Here is a 21,642-nt window from a genome sequence, read left to right as displayed (position 1 = left end):
GCGTTGTTTAGTCTGGAGAAGAGGAGGCTGAGGGGAGACCTTATCGTGCTCTACAACTACCTGAAAGGGGGTTGTGGCGACGAGGGCGCTGGTCTCTTCTCCCACGTAACCAGCGATAGGACGAGAGGAAATGGCCTCCAGTTGCACCAGGGGAGGTTTAGATTGGATATTAGGAAAAATTTCTTCACTGAGAGGGTGGTCAGGCATTGGAACAGGCTGCCCAGGGAGGTGGTGGAGTCGCCATCTCTGGAAGTGTTCAAAAAAATGAGTGGATGTGGCGCTTCAAGACATTGTTTAGGGAACATGGTGGCGCTGGATTAATGGTTGGACTTGATGATCTTGAAGGTCCTTTCCAACCTTGTGATTCTGTGAATAAGCAAGATTTCCCCCAGTCTTGTTTCCAGCAGTTGAGAGAGCGCCTAAAACCAGGACAACTGCATGATGGCATTTCTACTGGGATACAATCCACCAGCTGCAGTGTGACGACTTCTTGGGGTGGGGAACATGGAAATGCCTTTCCAGCTACAGCTACTTAGCCTTGCTTTGCGGTTCTGTAGTACCAAATACCTGAGCCATGTGATTTGGAAGCTGTCAGGTAGTATTTATCTATGCATTTTCACTTAAATACTAAATGAGTTTAATAAATTAATATTCCTGTGATGAAGTAGTTTGCTTAAGCTTCTGGATATTCATGCATAGCACCTTGACACAGGATATCAAAGTGCGTAACATTTACAGGTTCAAAATCATGTGATATTCACGCCTTTTACAGACATGTCAGCTATCTACTATGACACATGTAGAGGGTTTCACCATTTCAAGCTATTTCAGGAGATTTTTAGTCTTGTCATGGCTGCTCAGCATTCCTCCCTGTCTCCTAAAGATGATTTGGGAGATGATGGAATATAAGACTCATAAAACATTATAGCCTGTGTGAGAGAAATTGCATCACAGAATTTTGGCCTAATACCTGACAACATTTATAAGAACTTCTTTAGTTCTGTCTTTTGCATGGACATTGTAACTTTTTATTATCAGATCTGCAATTAACAGTGAAATATTGTGGTAATACTGCATGCTGGCACAGAAGCATCAAATGTTCTGCTTTTATGTTTTTTGCACTTCAAACAATAATGTAGTTTTCAAAAATCATTCTTACCAAATCTACTGACACCTGTGGAAACAAGACATCTTGTAGTGTCCTAGCTGTTTAGAACCGACATGCATATTTGTATGTAGTCCTTCGCTAGTTAAGGATGCAGGAGAAGAAACTTGCATGAGAAGAGCTGTTTTTCTCAGGGCTAGAAGTAACTGGTTGCTCTGAAGTGGTGCCGCATAAACAGTTCAGTATTAATAAATAAGAGCTGTTGCACTTGGTTCAAATCAATAGTTTCAGCATGTCTTTTAAAAAAACCCAAAACATCATATCAAACACAAAGCACCTTTCATCTTATAAAATGTGACCTGCATAGATATCTTTAGTGAGATTTTAAAAATTCAGTCCCCTAACCATGAAGACCTTGTTTGTTAATACTCGTCTGTAGTCTCTAAATGGATGCAATCATTGGGCTAGGTGGGACTTCCAGTGGTCTAGGGTTCATTCTTCTCCCCAGAACTGCATCATTCCTCCTACGCATTTGTTGCAAGACTCCATGACCCCATCAGACAATTTATTCTAGGACTTCTTTACCCCTACAAAGTATTGTATAATGTTTAATGCAAATCTTCCTGACTTTAGAAACTTAATTATCCACAATAGGACTGATGAACATACTTTGTCTCTTGTCTGAAATTTGTAACTAAACTACTTGTAAAAACATTTATAGTATTTACATTGAATTAAAAAAAAATCTCAGAAGACAAATGTGTGTGCTGACCTTTTTCTTACTGTTAGCTTTTGTACGGAAGACTAAATCTGCTTTTGAAGCTTGCTCAGTTCATTTTACGTAGTGTATGCATTATTGAAAATGAAGAGAAAACTCTGTGGGAGATCTGTATAGTGTGTGTAATTATGTGTAGCCAGTTAACTGTGTTCTATTTACCAGATGTATTAGCATGTAGAATTAGTTTTAAACTAAGCACATTTCTCATTTGTTGAGGTATCCTGTGGGTGAAATACCATAAAATTCACAAAAGTCTTATTTATGTGATGTTTACTTTTTCACAGAGAGCATGTGCATTCTTACATGTGTGTTGGAAATCAACTATGTCTTTAAATGTCATGCTGATTTACCCCAAAGAATGTAGGTTGCTGTTAAGAAGAATTTTGGTTTTACCTGTCTGTCAAATCTAGAATGTGCTATTTAAAAACCTTTTTTACTCCTGATCAACACGTTTACAGTTTCCAAGTAACTTAAGATGAGTCCTGCTGTTCCGGGGCTGGTTCCAGTAAGAACTTGAGAATTCAGATTCTCTTGGAAGTGGATGTGCAGATTGACCAGAGTCAGGACAAATGGAGAAACTTGAATTTATAACATCTGCATTAATTACTACACTTATATTTATAACACAGACTCTGAGTTTTAGTAATGGATTAGGTTTTTTATTAACCCATTATGAATTACTGACAATCAAAACTGTTTTCATTCCTGAGGTTTTGGGGGTTTTTATCTCATTTGAACACACCTCTCACCCTCATGTTTTCTAACTTGCCCATTATGTGTAATTGGACAATGACAGGACAGCTGATCTGGCAGAAAATTAATTTTTCATTTATTTTGGGGCAAAGAAGTTTTATTTTCTACTGCCCAGCCACAGCCTCAAAGAGGAAATGCATTACACGCAGAGCAAATGATGAGTAGGCAAACCAGGTGGTTCTGCCAGCCAGCTCACTCTGTTCTGCAAAATCAATCCTGCAGTTGTCAAATAATCTGCAATGTGTGTGGTAGAGCAGTAAGCGATGTCAAGTCTGATCCAGCTTTTCCTGTGCCGACATCTCTCGAGTAGCGCAGACTCAGGAAGGTTGCTGAAACAACTTGAGCCCCTTCAAAAATACCCTTCCACAAAGAGTGTACTGAATCATTTCAAATTGAAAGTACAGAGTGAAAAGAATAAAAACCTAATACACTGTATTTTCTTTCTGGGTACGACTGTTTTGTGTGCTTTGGGGTTTTGAGTGTTTTGGGGTTTGTTTTTTTTTTTTTTTGCAAGTTGATAGCAGCTCAGTTAATTATAGGAAGGATGGAGGGCATGTGCAGTCCCATCCCAGAAGATGGGAACCCTATATGTAGTGGTGTATGCTTTCCGCTACCGGACTTGGTGGAGTTGAGGCCTGTGACAACAACAGCCACGACTGCAACCTGCTGCAAATGTGATTAAATATGAGAGAAATAACAACAGGTAGGGAAGGGTTGCAAAAGCTTGCCTGAATGGCTGGAGGGTGGTGCTGGCACCTGGGCGGAGGCAATGAGGCAGAAAGCACCATTGCCGTTCCTCGGCCCCTTCTTCCAGCTGGGTTCATCCCAGGGATCAGTCTGGCCTTATATTGGGCATTAATATAGTACCTGCTCCCCCCCCACAAGTTTGAATAGAAATTGGAAAAAAACACTGTGAATGTGGGTGATCAATTACTAAGAATTACTTTGTCAACTGACTTCAGGGTGTGCAGCAAAACTAGCAATTTTATTTGAGATACACCAATTTTCATTTCCTGTAAGAGAAAGAACATGGAACAAAGCTTTTTGGCAAATAAGTATCAGAGGGAGATCTAAATTTTCTGGTTAAATGGTCATGTCATAGTAAACTCAAAACTAGCACCTCTGAGAAGTGTGAAAAGGAGTTACGCTGAGTGCGGAGGATTCTGGCCTGAAAAAGCTCAGCATGCTGATTCCTGAATGCCAGGAGACTCTATCCACACAAGATCTGGGACATTGCACTTAAAAAAAAAAAAAAAAAAAAAAAAAAAAAAAAAAAAGCTTGTTAAAATTACAGCACGTTTACAAATTCACTAGTAATTTGGAGAAGGTGGTGGTGCAGAATAGAATCCTGTTGTTAGAATAAAGTCCTGTTCTAGATTTCGCACTTCTTGGGTGATACAGAGATAACCGAGAATTCGCAAGACAATCATAGAACTGAGCCACAGGCTGGAAAAGTGTGATGCTTGCAAACTTCCACTTGCAGAAGAGATGAGTGAAAGGCAGTTTCTTTTTTGTGGTTGGTTGGGGTTTTTTTTTCCTGCTTGGGCAGGGAAACCCCTGGAGCTTGCATCTTTCCAGGTTTTATTGCCCAAAGTAGCTACCAGAGGCGTCTGCTCTTTCCGCAGCCCAAGCCTGGATTGCAGATGTGGAGGCAGGCATCCCAGTTCCTTCCGCCTCTTCCCCTGCCGCACGCCTGCCAACCCCTCGCCCTCCTCGTGCTGCGTGGTGAGTCAGCCCGGCGCGGTCTGCGGTCTGGACAGGGCTTCGGTGGCCGGGCACCGAGACTTCCAACCACCACCTACGAAAAAAATGAACGTGTGGGTCATGTCCTACCCACACTGGTAATATTTCAGGCGTTGCCTCAGCTGCTTCTGGGGGCCGTGTGTCGGAGAGCGCGAGCGTCGATCGGCACTACCAAGCTCTGAGCCTTCCTTTCTCTACTTTAGTAGGTGGACCAAGAAAGCATGAGTAATGTTGTTGTTGTACTTTTCCAGGCTTATCTGGGGATTCTGCCGGCTAGGTGATCACCTGGCACCTTTCCTAGACTATTGAGATTACCTAAGCAAAACCAACAAACTCTGGAATACTTATTCCACGGGTCTCTCAGCTGGTGGGTTTTTGTCTGTAGATGATTTGGTGAGGGAGCCGCAATCCAAAGGAACTTGGGTCTTTTCTCACTGGGCTTAAACAAGATGCAGCACTCCTTAACAGTAGAAAAAAAAATAAGGCTTTGCAAAATGAGAAAACCCGACAATTTTAAAGAAACTTGTCTTTTAAATAAAAGGCTTTGAGCTATTTTGGGGTTTGGTATTATTTACAGTTCCTAATGAATGTTAGTTACTAATTCAGTAGGTACAATTCAGCATCTTGCACATTGTTAAATAAATATTGTATGTGCAAATTGCTACACAGTGAGCCTTCAGCAGATCTTAATCTTTAATAAGCTCAAATGTTTCACTATCGAGGTGCAGCTAAGGCATTGGGAATTTCTAACCGTAATCTTTAAAATGTTTACCCAAGCCCTTTTAACAGTGAGAGCTGAACAGTTCGTACCTGTGGGCAGGAAGCAGTGAAGGCACGCACTGTGCAGTGAAAGTCAGCTGTGCTTCCTCAGAAACTTCTCTGCAAGAACCCCGGTGATGCAATGCCTCTTCCCTGAAGGCCAGGGGAAAAAAATCCAGAAAGTCCCTCCTGCCTGACTGGGGCGGGTTTCTGTTTTCCTTCTTTGTTGTGGTTTTTTTGTTGGTGGTTTTTGGGGTTTTTGTGTGTGTGTGTATAATAATTTTCCCAGCCGTCCCTGAGCTGAAGGGCCATCCTGCCGCACAAGGCGCATCAGAAGAGGCTGAGGAAGCTGGGTGCCTTCAGCTGGGAGAGGCGATGGCTGGGGAGGGGTCTAATTGCAGTTGCCAACTATGTAAAAGTTTGCAGAAAAGACAGACTTTTCTCCGAGGCCTCCAATCGAAACACAAAAAGCAGCTGTCATACGTTGCAGTGAGATAATCCCACTTAGGTATATGTGGGAAAAACTCACGCTGGAAGTGGTTGAGCGTGGGATAACACTGCCATTAGCCCTGCTCTGAGCATTAGGCTGGACTGGGTGACCTCCAGAGTCCCCTCCCAAAACAGGTGAGTCCATGCTGGCTGCTTAGAAGGGTAAAAGACTGAAAACTACGGCTCCAACTGAGAATAATCTTTGGGTCCAGAATAATCTGAACCACACATTTTTTTATTGTCAGTGTGAAATGTCACACGAGAGACACTTGTCTGCCAGGTACTAGAAGTACCTTCTGTATGCTCCGGGAGTTTCTCCCCTTCCTTCATCTTCCCACACCCTCATCTAGGCATTTAAGCAAAACCCAAAAGCCAAAGGTGGTGCTACAGAAGCAGTTCCAGGGTTAAATTTTTTCCTCTCATGGATGGGAAACAACTTATTCAAGAGAAAAAGAAAAAAAGCCAAAACCAATGAGATGGTGCTCTCAGATCGGATGAGTCAGGCAGCTTCCAGCAAGAATGTACTTGACTTTTACCTCTGTGTAGCAATATCCAATCCTCAAGAGAAAGAAATCTGTTTACCCAGCATTCAGATAGGTTTTTATTCCAGGAATGGAAAAAGTTCTTATGCCCATGGTTCTATGTTTGTTCACAGAAACATCAGTAGTGCTGTTTCGTAAAGGTTTGGATCAAAAAGATGCTTCAGTGTAAGATGTGGACTCTGCTGGGGAAAGTAATAAATGTTCATTTTGCATTTCCTCATTAAGTACTGTTCAGAGCATTCTTAAACAGTATTGTTTTTTAAAAGTTCTCATTCATATTTTAAGTAGCGTTTCAGCGCACGTCATCCTATAGTGTTCCTCAATTGTTTGCATTTTTAAAAGTACTATACATCTATTCTATGAAACTCAAGATGTGTACGTATGTACATGTCTGTATACGTGTGTGTGTGTGTAGCTGGTACTTGTTTGACTGTAGCTGATTTTTGTCACACAAAGCAGTGGAGTGGCATGACTGAAGTTGATGAGTAGGACAATGTTACGGATGCTAATAACCTGGGGATTATCACGGGCTCTTTCAATAATCACAAAAATTATGTGAAGAGTTGCTGATTAATTCGGAGTGCCAAGCCCAATCGCAGATAAAGCACTGCCGGAGCGCAGCGCCAAGGAAAACCTCGAGTTTTTCCACAAGATAGGCATTTCTTTCCCCGTTTCACTCAGAGCAGCCTTTTCTGAGCAAAACCCGCCAGCGCCGGGCGGGCTGGCCCTCAGCTCCGTGTTCACAGGAGGAACCGCCATTACGAGCCCTTGTGGCAAAGCTCCAGGCTTCGGCTCCTGGCAATGGGCTGTTACGCGGGGTACGGGAAGGTGTGTTGGTACAACTCAAGTAAGCAAATACACGACCTGTGCCAAGGGTGACTAAGCTTTGATGACACTTCAGTCTGGTGATTGGTTTATAAAAGTTCCCTGTTCCCACACTTGAGCTCGTCTAACGTGATGAAATACCAACTGCACTTGGTGTGGGGAACTACTTAAAGGTCATTGGATTTTGAAAACGTGTTTGGGAAATGGATAGATAAAAAATTCCCAGCTGGTGACGGCAGGGCAGCCTTTCTGCCTTCTACCCCCATTTTGGGTTTTTTCTGCAATTCTTCTCATTTCTTTAATTCCCTTAATTGGGTTAACCAGTTAATTATTCAAAGCTACACATCTAGTGTTTTAATATATCTGTTGCAGGGTTGGTGCTTGGACAATGAGATGTAGGTGATCAGCTGAACTGAGAACCTGTGCCCATGAATCTGACCCAGGCCAGCTTCTTGATTAGGTGTTGTCCAATTTGCTGAGTAGAACCAGTTGCCTTTAAATAAAAAAAATACTTTCATTTGAACCAGAACTTGCACCTTTTTGACCTGACGGGTGTTTTGCTTCCACCTTTTCCCAAAGTAAAGATGATTGCTAGGCAAATTTTTGTTTCTGCAGACAGGTAGCCTTCACGTCCATTATTTCTTCGGTGGGCGTCGTTACATCGTGCTGCGCTCTACGGCATACAAAACTTGGGGTTTCTCTTCCTGCTTGTCAACGTGAGCTGGCAAAAGGAGAATGCACCCCAACTTTTGCCCAGACGCGCTGGCGCGTCAGCGGCAAAGTACATGTGGATGTCAGCACCCGGGAGCTTTCGGGGAGGGAAGAGCGAGGGGCAAGGCTCCCAGCTGCCTCCAGCAGCACCACGTTCACCACCAGCTTTCCATACATCCCAGGAGCACAGAACCTGCCTCCCACCGGGCCGGCGCGCACGTGGCATTAAAGCACTTATTTACAAACAGAAAGCGAGACCGCTTCCGCCGGCGAGCCCCGGAATCCCCGCCCTGGGGTCAGGCTCGCAGGGATGCGCAGATTGGAAAGGCGGGGTTCAGGGGAGAGCGGCGACAAATGCCAAAACCTGCGCAGGCAGCGTCGCGGCACACCCGCAGCCGTCGGGATGTACAACTCCCGGCCGTCTGAAAGTCCAACGCGGAGTGGCACTTTGGCCCGATGGCCCGGGCTCGCCTCCCCCTCCCCTGCCCGGAGGCTGGCAGCGCTGCGGCCGCCCCGGCACCTCTCCAGCAGCCAGCGTGGCGTGGACGCGCTGCCCGGCAGCACGGCTGGCAGCAGTTTCACGGCCCCTCGTTCCTCCGATGACGCGTTCCTAGACGTCGTCCTGCCGCGAACGCACCTGCAGGCTCCGTCCGCTCGCATTCGACCCAACGACAGGCCACCAAATCAGATGACAACCCTATGGGTAGGTCTTTTACATGTTTGCAGCAAAGTTTCCTGTGTCCTTCAGCTCTGAGCAACTAGTGAGCTGAAAAGTAACTAACTAACTAACTAACTAAATAAATAAATTTTCATAAGCCCAATCTTAGCATGGCAAGCAAGCAAGCTTGTGTGACAAGTTTATGGGATAAAGAAACATTGCCAGACATCATTTGGGAATTAGTGCCTAAAAAAAGGGATCTTTTTCATGCTGGTTTGCTTCATAATTGGTTCCAAACTTCGGAGTGACCACAGCTGCCAAGGAAGAATATGCTTGTGCTTAGCGTAGAGCAACTCATATGTTTTTCAGCTCAACTAAACCAAAGCCAAACCGGGGATTTTGGAAACCGCTGAAAATAAGGGGAACTCTGGAGTGTTTAACAATTACTTCCTCATAAGACATGCTGAAGAGGAAGCGAGATGTTCTTCAGTCATGGAGCTGCTCTCCCAAGCATGAGGGGGATCACGCTTTCCTCCCTCTGCTTACTGATGCACCTGCTTCAGGATGAGATAAGTAGTAAGCAAAGGCTTTCTGCTCTTTTCCTATGTGGGGAGGGGGGTGCTGGTCGGTTATTGAATCTCTGGATGAGTCAAGAAGTCTCTGGATCTTTTGGTGCGTTTCAAAAATCCAGTCACTTCCAAATTAGTCTGTTATTTTGCCTTTCAAGCTTCTGAAATGCAGATAAAATGAGTATCTTGCCCCTTAAATTCATGCATGGCTGTATTACCGGTTTCAGTTCAGCTAGTCCTGCCTGATTCTGTGATATGCTAAGGAAAAAGCTGCAGTCATCCGAGTCACAAAACCCAGAAAAATGTTAGGATTTGGATAGTTCAGAGAGGTTGTTAACTGATTCTGTCATCAATAACCATCGCGGTTTGAAAACAGCTTATCCGGAAAACTGTCAGGTAGCTTTTTCCAGTAGCACAGACTGGAAAAGCAATGAATCTCGGGTTATTTTTTATTAAGCAAGAGTTGATAAACACAGCTGTGGCAACAGTTAAAATAGCTATAATCCCTGCAGGTTAAAGCTGAGATGTGGAGGAAAGAGCACTTGAGTTTAACTACTGATGGTGCTGCTTACTGCAGGCTCTGTGAATTGATCCGAAGGGTTTGTTCCCTGGGATGCCCATCAGGCATCTTTCACAGCAGTAAACTCACTAAGGAAAAATGAAAATAAAACCCCAAAACCAAACCACATAAAAGTGTTCCTTTCATAATGCTAAATGTGTTCTGTAACTGCTAGATCTGGTCACTGTGACTTGGAAAGTTTTGAATGTGACATCCAGGAGATGTAATTTCCCTGCAGTCTGCTAGTCATGAAACCAAACAAGCTGTTTGGATGAGTCAAGAAATCTCTGGATCTTTTGGTGGGTTTCAAAAATCCAGTCAATTCCAAATTAAACTGTTATTTTGTCTTTCAAGGTTCTGAAACACAGATAAAACAAGCATGTTGCCCATTAAATTTATTCATGGCTTTCCAGACAGAGGAGCGTGTCAGTGGCAAACACGTTATGTTACCGTTCCTTATTATTTGCAGCAATTTTAGTTTTGGAAAACCAAGACCTGCAAGATTTGATTAAGCCGCAGAAGGTAGAGTTTCGTTCCTTAAACTTCAACAGCACGTTGCATTGGCAGCCTGGGAGGGCCAGAGAGGCAAGAGACACGGTCTACTTTGTGCAATATAAAGTGTAAGTACCAGGGGAACTCCAGCCTCCCACCAGGCTGGGGCCCATCCCTGCTTGGCACGTCAAGGGGATTTCTCAGGTGGCATGGGATGTTCTCCCCATACCTAGGCAACAGCCACGTCCTGCTCGGGCTGCCAGCTCTCGGTAGTTGCTTATCGATAGCCCATAAAGCGCAGATGAACAGCCCAAGGCGGGCAAGGAAACAAGCACCTCCAGCAATACGCTCTGCACCCTCATTGCATCATAGGCTTGCAGCAAAATGTAGCTTGCAGGGGACCTCTGGAGGTCGCCGGGTCCCACTGCCTGCCTGAAGCAGGCCTAGCTACGTCAGGTACTTCTGCAACAGGACATGCAAGGTATTTTGGTGGCCCACCTCGCCCACGACAGTGCTGCAGGGTGCTTCGCACAGCAAACTTGAGGCAGCGCTAGGGGCTGGTCCTCAGAGGAGGTACATTCCTGTTCCTGGCACGCCTGGTGAGGATCTGCAATCACCTTTGAGAAACCGGTTGGCGGAAACCGGCATTCTGCCCGTCATTAAACACGCTGGCTAAGGCAAAGCTCGCCTGCCTCTCCCCAGGGTCAGGCTTGCAGCAGCTTCCTACAGGGCTGGTGACCCACGTCTCCGCTTTAGGTTTCTTTCAGAAAAGACAGAAACCTGTAGCTCCCAAATGCCCATGAAATCAATCTTCTCTGCCATCAAGTTGAAGAAGAGAGTTAATTTCCACGGCAAAACGCTTGTCAGTCCCGCCGATTTAAACCTGGTTAAAAATCTGTACAGACCCCGCCGGAGATAGCTAATGCTTGCATCCTCCCTCCTCCACAGGTATGGGCAGAGCACGTGGCAAAACAAAGACAACTGCTGGGGGATTCAAAACCATGTCTGCGACCTAACGAATGAGACCTCCGACATCCAGGAGCCTTACTACGGCAGAGTGAAAGCCGCGTCGGCTGGCATCTATTCCGACTGGAGCCTCAGCTGCAGATTCACTCCCTGGCGAGAAAGTAAGTACCAACATATGGGTCTCTCTGAGAAAGGAATTGGATTTTCTGTGGCGTGGAATACATCATTTTTGCTCACAATTTGCAAACATGAGTAAATCTTTTCTAACTACACAGCTGTACCAGAAGAAGTTGCGAGTCAATAGCTCTCAGGTGAAGGGTTGCGATAAGATAATCTCCCCCACACTTGGATGCCAACCAGTGGTGGATAAGTAGCCACTTATCTGTAATCAGGGGATCAGAAATGCAACAATGCTCCCTTTAACGCAACCCCTTCCTCAAAGCATGGAACTAGCAAAATCCTTTTCGGCTGTTTTCGGGGCTGCTGGAAGGACTGGGCACAAGGAGAAAAAGAAGGAAGTGGTCCCTGCCTGGGGGGAAAGGGAGAAAAGAGCTGGGCGCTCTGTGGCCACCATTCTTCTCACATTCATGTGTTTTCCCGACGGCAGTGTATCGGGAAAGGACATGCGCAAAGCTTTAGTCAGTGCAGTCGTTGTAACGCCATAGAAATTGGAGGACTGTCAAAACACGGAACGGTACCAGCGTACCTACCAGTAAGTTCCCCGTGAATTAACCAGTTTTCCCTCACATTGGGCAATGCAAAATCGAATTGTGAATGTCGGTGCAGGTCACTTCACAGCCCCGAAGCACAAACTACCTTGAGCCTCCTGTACAGATGAAACCACAAGCTCCGACATAAAGCAGTACCTTGCGGCAGCAGCCGCCCATCTTGCCCCATGCCACCTCCTCCTCCTGGAGAGACGCATGGGGCAGCTGCTGTCCTGTCTCCCCACATCTCTGGGGCTGCACAGGTAAGCAGGCACTAGTTTGAACCCATAGCTGTGTTTAACCAAGCAGATTGCAAAAGTTTTGACAGTAATGATTGAAGCTGCATCCTTGACATAACTGAAATGGTTCCAATAGCTGTTTTATGCAGTCCAAGCACACAGATAAATATGGGGGGAAAAAATAGCAAGGCAAAGAATCCAAAGCATTTCGCTTGACCAGCCTGCAGTCAGCAACGTGCAGACCTGAGAGATTTAAAAAAAGTTTGGCTCAAAAATACATTTACAAACATGGGAAACGTCACCTCCAAAATGTCCCAAGCAATAACCACCAAGAAATAAGAGTTTACAAAGTGGCATTTCAACGGTAAATACAGCATAATATAATGTTGGTAATAAGAACAATAAATCATTGAATGAATTAAAATTGTGGTCTGTGAAACATTATTAATAAACTATAATTGTGTTCATCGCTTTGGTGTTTTTCCTTAGCTATGATAGGACCTCCGATGGTAACTGTGGTTCATAGCAACAAATCCATAACACTAAAGCTCCAGGCTCCACGTTCTCCTTATAAAAGGAAGAGAGGCAGCAAGATACCGATGACAAATTACTATGATCTGCTATATCAAGTCTTCATAATTAACAACTTGCTAGACGAGGTAAGTGCATATTCAAGTCTAAACCCTTTCTGGTTGAAAAGACAGGAAAGTATGGGCACACCGTTCTTGTTTTACAGTTGAAATAGTCTTCTGGGATTGTGAGGGCATCGATGACTGGGTAAGTATTTGAGAACAAAGTAGGCTTATTTTTCAGGAGTTGAATTTGATTGAATTGAGTTGTAATTCCTCCCTTTATTCTTTCCCATCAACTTAGTATCTCGTACTCTCAGGCCCAGATTAAAAAGTAACTGGGACAGGAGAGGAGTTTCAGGGGGGATTCTCTTTAAAAATAATAAATAAATTATTAATGTTGTTAATTTCGTGCAAGTCCACGTGCTGCTCTGTATCCTCTGGCCTTATCAAACTTGAGTCACAGACACACTTGCAAGGCCAACGTGCATGACTGGCTGTTTTTACTCCACTCTGAAGCAACACAGAGCCCTGGTGTACGAAGGAAAGGACAAGGTTATTAAAATAGAAGATTTGAGGCCCGGCGTCAGCTACTGCATGGTGGCTAAAACGTATGTGCCCGCGCTGGACCGCAGCAGTGCCTACAGCAGCAGGCAATGCACCGTCCTGCAGTGACAGGGCTGGCACCTCTGCAGCAGGTAGGTCCCCCGCTGAAACTGGACATGACTCTGGAAATCAAGAGCTACCCCCTCACCAAAGGCAGATCGTCTCCAAAAGGAGGGAAAAAAAGGTGTGGCATAAAAACTGCCATCCCATATGATGGTATTAGCCAGAGTTCTTACATCATCTCAGCTAGTTTCACACCAGGTAAGAACGATAGGGCTAAGGAGGTTAGAGTAATGGCGTGGACAATTATTGCATACTGGCACGGTCCTCAGAAACACCTCCCTCTTCCCTTTCTTTAAACAGTTATACATAGTATTGCTTTCATCAGGTTTTATTGCTGTCAGGTAATAACTAGGAAAACAAGTGACCTCCAACTTTATTAACTGCAATTCTGTTCAGGGATTTAGCTGATTAATTTAATTCAAATGAGCCTGTCCTCTTTTCATGGCCATTCATCAGGTGTAATGTGTTTAAAAATAAATCAGTTATCAAATTTCATGAGTTACCATGGGCCAAAATGCAAGAGTTAGCTCAGGTAGCTTACCTCAGTCACTAGACTATCTTCACATATCGTACGCTCAGCAGATTTACTTGTGCCAAGGCACAGAGTGTATATAGACCCAAGCCAAAGCTAACTTCAGTGTCATCAGCGTTAGCAAGCTCAGGTTTGGGTCCTTTGTACGGGTAATGGGGGAAAACTGGAAAAGCATCGAAGTTTGAACCTGTGCTTCTGTTCTTGGTTCAGTACCCTAACTAGAAAAGATTTTCTTTCTTCTGCTTCATAACAGGATGCATGACCTTGGTGTCTCTTGAGACTTGGTCAGTGGGTTTAGCCTAAGGAGGGAGCCAGTTTCTAGGTGATTTTCCTGCATTTTTGCTTGCTTTCCCAGTACTGCAAAAGGCTGGAAGCTCTGGTTAGAGCTGGACCGCTGAACAACCTGCAGAGGTACAGGAGGGCTGCAGGCAAATGGCATTTCTTGCATTTTCAGTTAAATTGAATACTATCCAGCTTAAATGTGCACTCTGGCAGCAATTCTCTTTCTCTTCTCAGTTACAGGCATAATGGTAGAAGATGCCTCCCATCACAGATCCAGCTGTAAATCAACATCTGTGGTCTATGTCTGGAATACATACTTGGATGCTTTTTAAATTTATGTTTGGTGCATTAAATGATTTGATTCATCACAATCATTTTATGCTACGCAAAGGCCAAGGATCCTTTGTATGTCCTATATTACAATTTACGATGGTACATATTTGCATTTACAAAGGAAACAGTCTTGTAATACATTAAAAAAACCCAAAAACATGCAAAAAGCACTCGTGAAAATATCCTTAAGATTATTTCTAGGGTTTTTCTATTTTAAGCCTTGGAATTAAAATACAATTTATAAATTAGACGTTTCAGGTATTTTATTTCTTCTAGAACAAAGGTTGCAACAGAAGATGAAAAAAACTGTAAAAATATATGTTTAAAATAACAACTGTGCAGTACAGGAGCATACCCCATGCTCACAATGTCTTCATAGTGCCCTCAACATAACATTTGTGAGAGTGAAACCAGTACGTGATTAGGCAGGAGCTCATTTAAACTGAAACAGAAGAGATCTACGTTTTTGGTCCATAACAGACAGTCAAAGGGGACAGACCTTTATTTCAACTACTTCACAGTAAATGATGAACAAATGCTGACCATCACTTGTGATTTCCAATGATTTTACTCCTACTAGTCTTCATCTCACAAGGGAAAAGATTTCTTGGGCAAGGTCTGGGTAGATATGCACTAAGCCACCCCGGGATGGAGAGGTCAAGTGGCTTTTCCACATCTGCAAGGTCTGTAACTAATGAGAATCTTAACACTTACTTAAGTGCATTCGGTTATTGCAAATTAAATTGTGTCTGGGGCCAGACACAAGCGGGCAAAGCAAGCCCTGGGGAAAATGGAGCTCCCTGCTGCGTAATCACTAGCCACTTTTCCCTTAATTCACCCACACAAAGGTGGGTCGGGTAAGTTTAAATGACAGACTTTGAGTTCACCTAAGCCCCATTCAAAGCATTTTTCATGGCCTGTCACTAACGCCTCACCGGGAGTCAGCACGGCCGCGCGCTGCACCAGGACGCTGGCCGTGGGCGTGGGAGAGGAGGCTGTGCTGAAGTAAGTGGATGCTGGTCACTCTTGCCTTTACCAAAACAAGAAAAGGGCATTACGTATGAAATATTTCCACCACCTGATTCTAACACATGGTAATTTGAATGTCTGGGTTTGCAGGCATCTAGCTATAGCCACTTATCTAGTGGGTTTCTTACACCTCGCTTCCCTTTTTGCTCCTTTCCCATTTCTTTCAATTGTTTTACCCCACCCATATCCCACAGTTTCTTTATTTAGGTAAGTTTTTGGGGGAAGGGAGGCTTATTAAATCTCCGTATAGTACCCACCGCCAGGACAAGTCTCAGATCCAGCACTGCCCTGCCAGCCCTCTTGTGCTGGGCAGAACAACAAATAAAACCGTCCAGACAAACTTTTAAGAAACAGCCTGTCTTACATTTCAGCAGTGGTGACTTCATCCACTCGTGGGCTATCACAGCCTGAAAACAGTATCTGTAGTAATTCAAGTTCTTTCTCAAATTCACTTCTTTCCTTAGGGCAGCTCATGTTGCCATTGTTACACAAAGACAAAGCTTTGTTAAGGTAACATCTACTAAGCCTAGACAAGGAACAGGCTCCGACAATGCCAGACACTGTACCTATGTCAGATGCAGAGGATGAAACTGTTTAGAGCTCTCAAATCGTAAGAAGACATTAAAAAAAAAAGTAGAAGAAGAGCCATAGGGGTGTCTGAAGCATTCAGACCTGGCTAGAAATATAGCAGCTGCCATGCTATGGATCTATGGAGACGTTGGAAACCTGAAAGCTTTCCAGTTTGATAAAGTAATACCAAATGTGCAGCACTTATACTGCAAAAAGCAATAAAAGGTCTGAAGATGTCTTGCGCTCCTATGTTTGCTAGTTTTGCTAGCCAGATTTCACTTCCTCGGCAACAATGCAGGCTTACAGAAAGCCGCGTGAGTTGCCGGAACAACCCACTTCCATTCTGACGGTACCAGGATTTATTACTGCCAACCCCATGATGTTCTGCAAAAGCAAATTTTCTCTTTCCATTTGAAATGCAAATTTCCTTTCAGCTCTGCTCTGACATGAAATTTTACTGGGGAAGGATTCGGTAAAATGCCTGGTAGCTGTATTTTTTTCTCCACAATCGGTGGTAGTGGCATGTTCCCAAGACATGCTCCACCGGGCTCACAGGATGGGGCTCCTGCAGGGAGAAATACTTTGCTGTAGCGTATACCAGTTGGGTTGTAGTTTTTAAAAACAACTCCGTTGGTGCCTTAGCCTGTATGCTGCATGGCTGTTTATGCCTCCATGATGGGGGAACGGAGGAAGAGCTCTCCCAGGCTCTAAACTACATCTGGGGCTTTCTTGCAGGTTGGAAATACCTGGAAAAGTGAGCTCCGTCCCTCCTTCCCCTTCCTCCTTGTGGACACAAAGAGACCATCGGTTGTGGGTCCACCTCTCCAGAGCTGCCTGGGGTGGCACATGGCTCTACGGTGGTTAGTGCACATGCACACCGCTCAGCGCAGGACGCCTTTACGTTGTCAGCTTGACTCATCCTGACCATAAGTTTGAAGGCCCATCTGAAAACACCTTTCTCTTGGTTTTTCAGTCACTTACAGAGCATTTTCTAACGTGCCAAATGCCAGCTTCTGTTTCAGGAAAGAGAGAAATAAATGCCAGCTTCTAGGGCTATGGCATAGGGTGGGGAAGACTAAGCAGTCTTACAAAAGCAGGACTTGCACAACCTGTTCTGTAAGCCCTCACCTGCGATGTCATCAGGGGATGTCTGCTGTCATGGGCAATGGCCTCATCTGGCCAAGTCCCTGCGTCACGGCTGAGGGTCCTGCTGATGAGAAATAGATGTTATATCTTTTAGAGTTTGCAGTTACTGATCTTCGTGTGAAGCGGAGCCCACCCCACAAGGGCCTACCCTTCTTTCTTTCATGAGCATGGCTGAACATAACCTTATCTGTTGGATGGAGTAAGAGCTTATCTCTCACTGTAAATGGCTCCAACTTCCCATTCCACCGCCACTCAGAAGAGCGGTATCCCACTACCAGAAATTCAAGAACAAAGCTCTGGGAAAGCTGATAGAGCAACAGCAATGGACCAGATGCTCCAGCCTTATAAATTAGGAGAAGATTATGCATAGCCAGCTGTACCATATATATGCCCAGTTTTATATGATGCCATGATCCTCTGTGTTTATCATATGGTCTAGCATCTGGTCAGACCTGTTCATACTTCCCATATATCTGCTCTAATCAGATGTGGACTTGGCATTTATTTACTTGCATGACTTGATCTCAGCTAAGAACCACTCTCATGGCCCAGGGGTGGTGTGCAGTTGTGAAATTACACTGGCTTTTGCCAAAGATCTGTCACCTGTTATCAAGTATTCCAAACTGCAGGGAATTAACCATAAATAGGTGGGGTTTTCTGCGGAGGTTCTGTGGATTTCGACATTTGCTACAATGATCAAAGATACTAATCTGTAAAATCTGTCTGATAAGAAAAAAAAGAAAGAAGAAAATAAAGCCCAAACTCCTGAAAGTTAGTTTGCAAAGGACGCAGGACACAAAACAAGGGTACTTCTGTGGAGAAGCAGAGGGAAAGAAATTACACCAGTGTTCATCCTCAGGAAAGTTACAGTCTCCTTTGCAACTTGCTTTCAGAATCTTTTCTAAAGTGCTTCCAAGAAAAAAAAAAAAAAAAAAAGAAAATTTAATTCCCCAAATCATGAAATCACTGGCTGTTTTATTGCAAGTCTTACGTGTTGAGTCTGCTGAAAGCCCAGCTCAAGCAGTCATTACTGACAGAATTTTGGCTTAAGATCGGAAAATGTGATGCTCAATTCAAACTTCAAATTTCAAAATTTGCATTTCAAAAAGGGAATTCCTGAAAAGACTCCATCATCTGAGGTAAATACTGAAGACCCACTAACAACTTGAATTTTTTTTAAATATTGTGCTCTTTTCTAAGGCAGTGGGCACCTGACGTTGAGTTGCCTAAATACCCTCAGTACTGACAAAATGCAGCCCAATAGTATCACGCTCTGAGGACCAGGCTCTTCAGAGATGTCCTTACTTTTAAACACAGGAACCGGTTGACAATGAAGAGCCATTGTGCTAATTGCTACACCTACAGAAGAGCAATTGGAAAACAGTCATTAAAGTCATTTATTCCAGGCAATGTCATTCTGGCACAGCTTGTTTTTTGCTTTTTTGGGGGGCAAGAAGTCATACAAGTCATACCAATTTCCAAGAAACAGCCATAAGCTCTTGTTTTTCATTTTGTAACAACATATGAGTGTTTTTTAACATTGCTCGTTATGGGACACTAGCTGACAAGCACATGATTTTTATAGGACTGGGCTAAGCTCTTATTTCTGGGCTAAACTCTCACCATAAATTCTTATATTGGAAAGAATAAAGCTCCTAAAAGATATCAACAAAAAGAAAAACAACGGGGTTGTCTCTGTTACATCAAACTTCAACACTTTCAGAGGGTCTGTGAAGTCACTAATCATTCTCTGAGTGGAATGAGAATCAGAGAGACAAACCTGGGGGAGAAGCTGCTGGAAAAGGCTGATTTAAGCTCTGAAGTATTAGGAAGGGTCTGTAGAGCAGCAGAGCAACTAATACAAGGAGGGAAGACAAAGTACACACAGAGAGGGGCTGGGAAGCAAAAAGCCTGCGGCATCAGAGCAGAAATGTGTATGTCAACAAGCTTACAAAATAGGAGTAAAGTGATTTGGCCAGCAACACCGTATAGCTGCTGGCACAGACACTAAGCAGCTTCTGCCTTGGAAAAGGACTGCTCTATATGTATGGAGCAAAACTGTTTTATACGTGTCCTCCAAGGAGAAGATATACCTCTAAGGACACAATGCTTATGTATTCTGCTCAGAGAGGCCATCTCGGCTATTTCAGCAGCAATCTTAGAGGGCCAACAGCCATAATCCAGAGGATTTCAAAAGCTGGAGGGAGAAATTTATCAGAGGAACAAGCAGCACCAGTTACTGGTTTATTCATTTCAACTGTCCAAGAAACAAGCAGACACACAGTGGGACTCAATCACCTCAACAAAGGTGCCTAGTGCCATTTAAGATACCTCTGAGTTTCCAGAACATTTGCACATGGTTGGCAGATACAGCAAGGGATCTGCAGGAGACCCTCACCTCCCCGGGGTGGCAGCTGAAGCCAATGAGGGGACATCCCACAGACATGCACTAGACATCTATGCTTGGGTGACTGAAGTTCTACCCCAGTTACTGAAATGCTACTCTAACATACTAATGGGATAGCTACCAGCTATAAACTGGACCCTAAAGTCATGTGTGTATGATTTCTAGGGTTACATTAATAAATCTGAAGAGAAAACACGCTTATGGGGATGAAACACAGATGAGAAAATCTTGGTGTGTACATTGGAGTTGCAAGGTGCCTTGGGCACATTAGCCTTTCTTAATGCCAAAGGGCATTTCCTTTGCATTTGAATGATGAAGTTTACATTTGAATGATCACTTTTACACTTGAATGATCTTGTGGAAAATGGAGAAGGAAGAGTGAAACTCCTAAAAGTGAACGTGAAGAGTCTGCAGAAATTGAATGAGATCCCAGTTTGGTACTGCTTTATGCAATGTTCATTCCAAGTACCTTTTTGAAGCCGATTCTCTTCTCTTACCTGATGAAATATTGCTCCACTCTGATACGTACCATGAAAAATTATTCCAAAAGTACAGAAAAGAGTAAGTTAAATCCTCTCAGCTGCACAACAAGATGTATCATCATGCCATCCCAAAGAGTACAAGGCCACCATCCCTTGCCAAGATGCTCCTTAATGGTATATGCCACAAAAAGATAGATTTCTAGAAATAACAGGAGACACAATGAAGTAACGTGTAATGTACTTCAAGTCCGCAAGTTTTGAAACAGAAGAGCCTGGGATCAAGCAGAAGCAATGGGGAGAGCTGAGCAGGACATCCCCAAGACTAGGAAGTCCAACTGGGAGACCTAGAGAGATCTATTATTGTATATGTTCCAGCCTTGCACTTCCTTGCTCTGCAAGCTGTACTACCACCTCAGAAAAGAAGCAGAGCCGCAAACAAGCAAGAGCCACTGCAGCTGTGCACTCCTTTAGTGTCTGCAAACACAGTACCTGTGATGCACTGGAGTAAAGCTGGCCAGAAGGGCTTACACTGGGAAAGACATTTTTCCCTAATTTTTATACCTGCTGTATATTAAAGACAGCTGAAAACACCAACTCATATTACCAGCAGCCATCTAAAGGTACATTATGTTGTTCATTTTATCATGACTGGCCATTACAACAAAAACCATCCTGCTACTTCCAGGTGAAGGAAGGAAAAGTAACATTTTAGTGCTACATCATGAACAGGTTCAAAGAAAAGAGGCGTGCATTGGTGAACCCAACACCTGGTGAGCTGTGGCCAGAAACAGGACCTCTCAAGGTCCAGTGATAGCCAGTCATGTTATGGGATGAGGTGGGGAAATGAGCTAAACAGGGGAGCACAAACTGAATAGCAGACAAGCTTCCGTCGATTTTCCATAAGCCCCCACACTGCACGTGAATAGGATCAATGAAAACACTTCCAGGTAAATATTTCTAACGAAAAACTGGAATTTTACTGAAAGAAAAAAACCCACTTATTAAAATATCTTTCATAACATTATGCTTTTCAAGTGAAAAAACAAAACAAGTTTCTTTTCTCTGTGGCCAAAACCCCATGTCCTTCATTTTCCAGGCTGTAAGATTTCCAATGCCGTGACTAAATTTCCTGGAGTAGGAGAGGAATGGAAATTTTCCTTGACAGCTCTGATCAATCTTGACCTAACACATCCAGTCAGAGCTCCGACTCCAATCAGTAACCTTTAGGAATGCTTTCAGTGAGGTGCTATTTCTCTGAAAGCAGAATAATTCAACAACCTTTCCTGGAACGCAGCATGCACACGTGACCCAAGGCAGGAGATAAGAAAGAGGACATTGCTCTGCACAGCCTTCAGTCCTAAGAGGGACGGTCATATCAGAAGTTGAAGTTGCTCCGATCATCCTCAGTTTCTTATTAATGACACCCTGTGATTTCCCTAACAGAGACTGACGAATCAGCGTTACGCTGACATGAAACCAAAGCATCTCCCCACCTTGGCTTGGGCCTCTTCCCTGCTGGAGGGGCTCTGCTCCTGCTCACTTCGTTCAAGTTTCACAAATTGCACCTCGCAACAGCTCCCTTCCTTGCTGCAGTGGCTAGAAAAGAAGGCAACAACAGAAACAACGCCCAAGAAACTTCTGTGTAATCGCGGGGGGCCAGGCAGCTTACTGAGGCTTACAAGTCCAAACTGGGTATTAAGTCCCCACTCTGCTTTCATTTTAGAATAG

At 44.1% G+C, this 21,642-nt stretch overlaps 1 protein-coding gene across 1 annotated transcript; it reads left to right on the top strand.

The window, feature by feature from the left end:
• Window positions 1-8,827: 8,827 nt before the first annotated feature.
• On the top strand, window positions 8,828-13,139 carry IL22RA2 (interleukin 22 receptor subunit alpha 2; the record flags this gene model as incomplete). The annotated part of the gene is made up of 5 exons (XM_081997117.1): window positions 8,828-8,939; window positions 9,961-10,111; window positions 10,932-11,110; window positions 12,385-12,554; window positions 12,984-13,139. Exons 1-5 carry the CDS (start codon window positions 8,843-8,845, stop codon window positions 13,137-13,139), a joined length of 753 nt encoding a protein of 250 aa, XP_081853243.1. The 5' UTR covers window positions 8,828-8,842.
• Window positions 13,140-21,642: the final 8,503 nt, after the last annotated feature.

The sequence above is a fragment of the Phaethon aethereus genome (assembly GCF_964289735.1).
Source record: "Phaethon aethereus genome assembly, chromosome: 3".
Classification (NCBI taxonomy): Eukaryota; Metazoa; Chordata; class Aves; order Phaethontiformes; family Phaethontidae; genus Phaethon; species Phaethon aethereus.
Note: the sequence above shows the minus strand (reverse complement) of the source record. Positions and strands in the feature narration are given on the sequence as shown.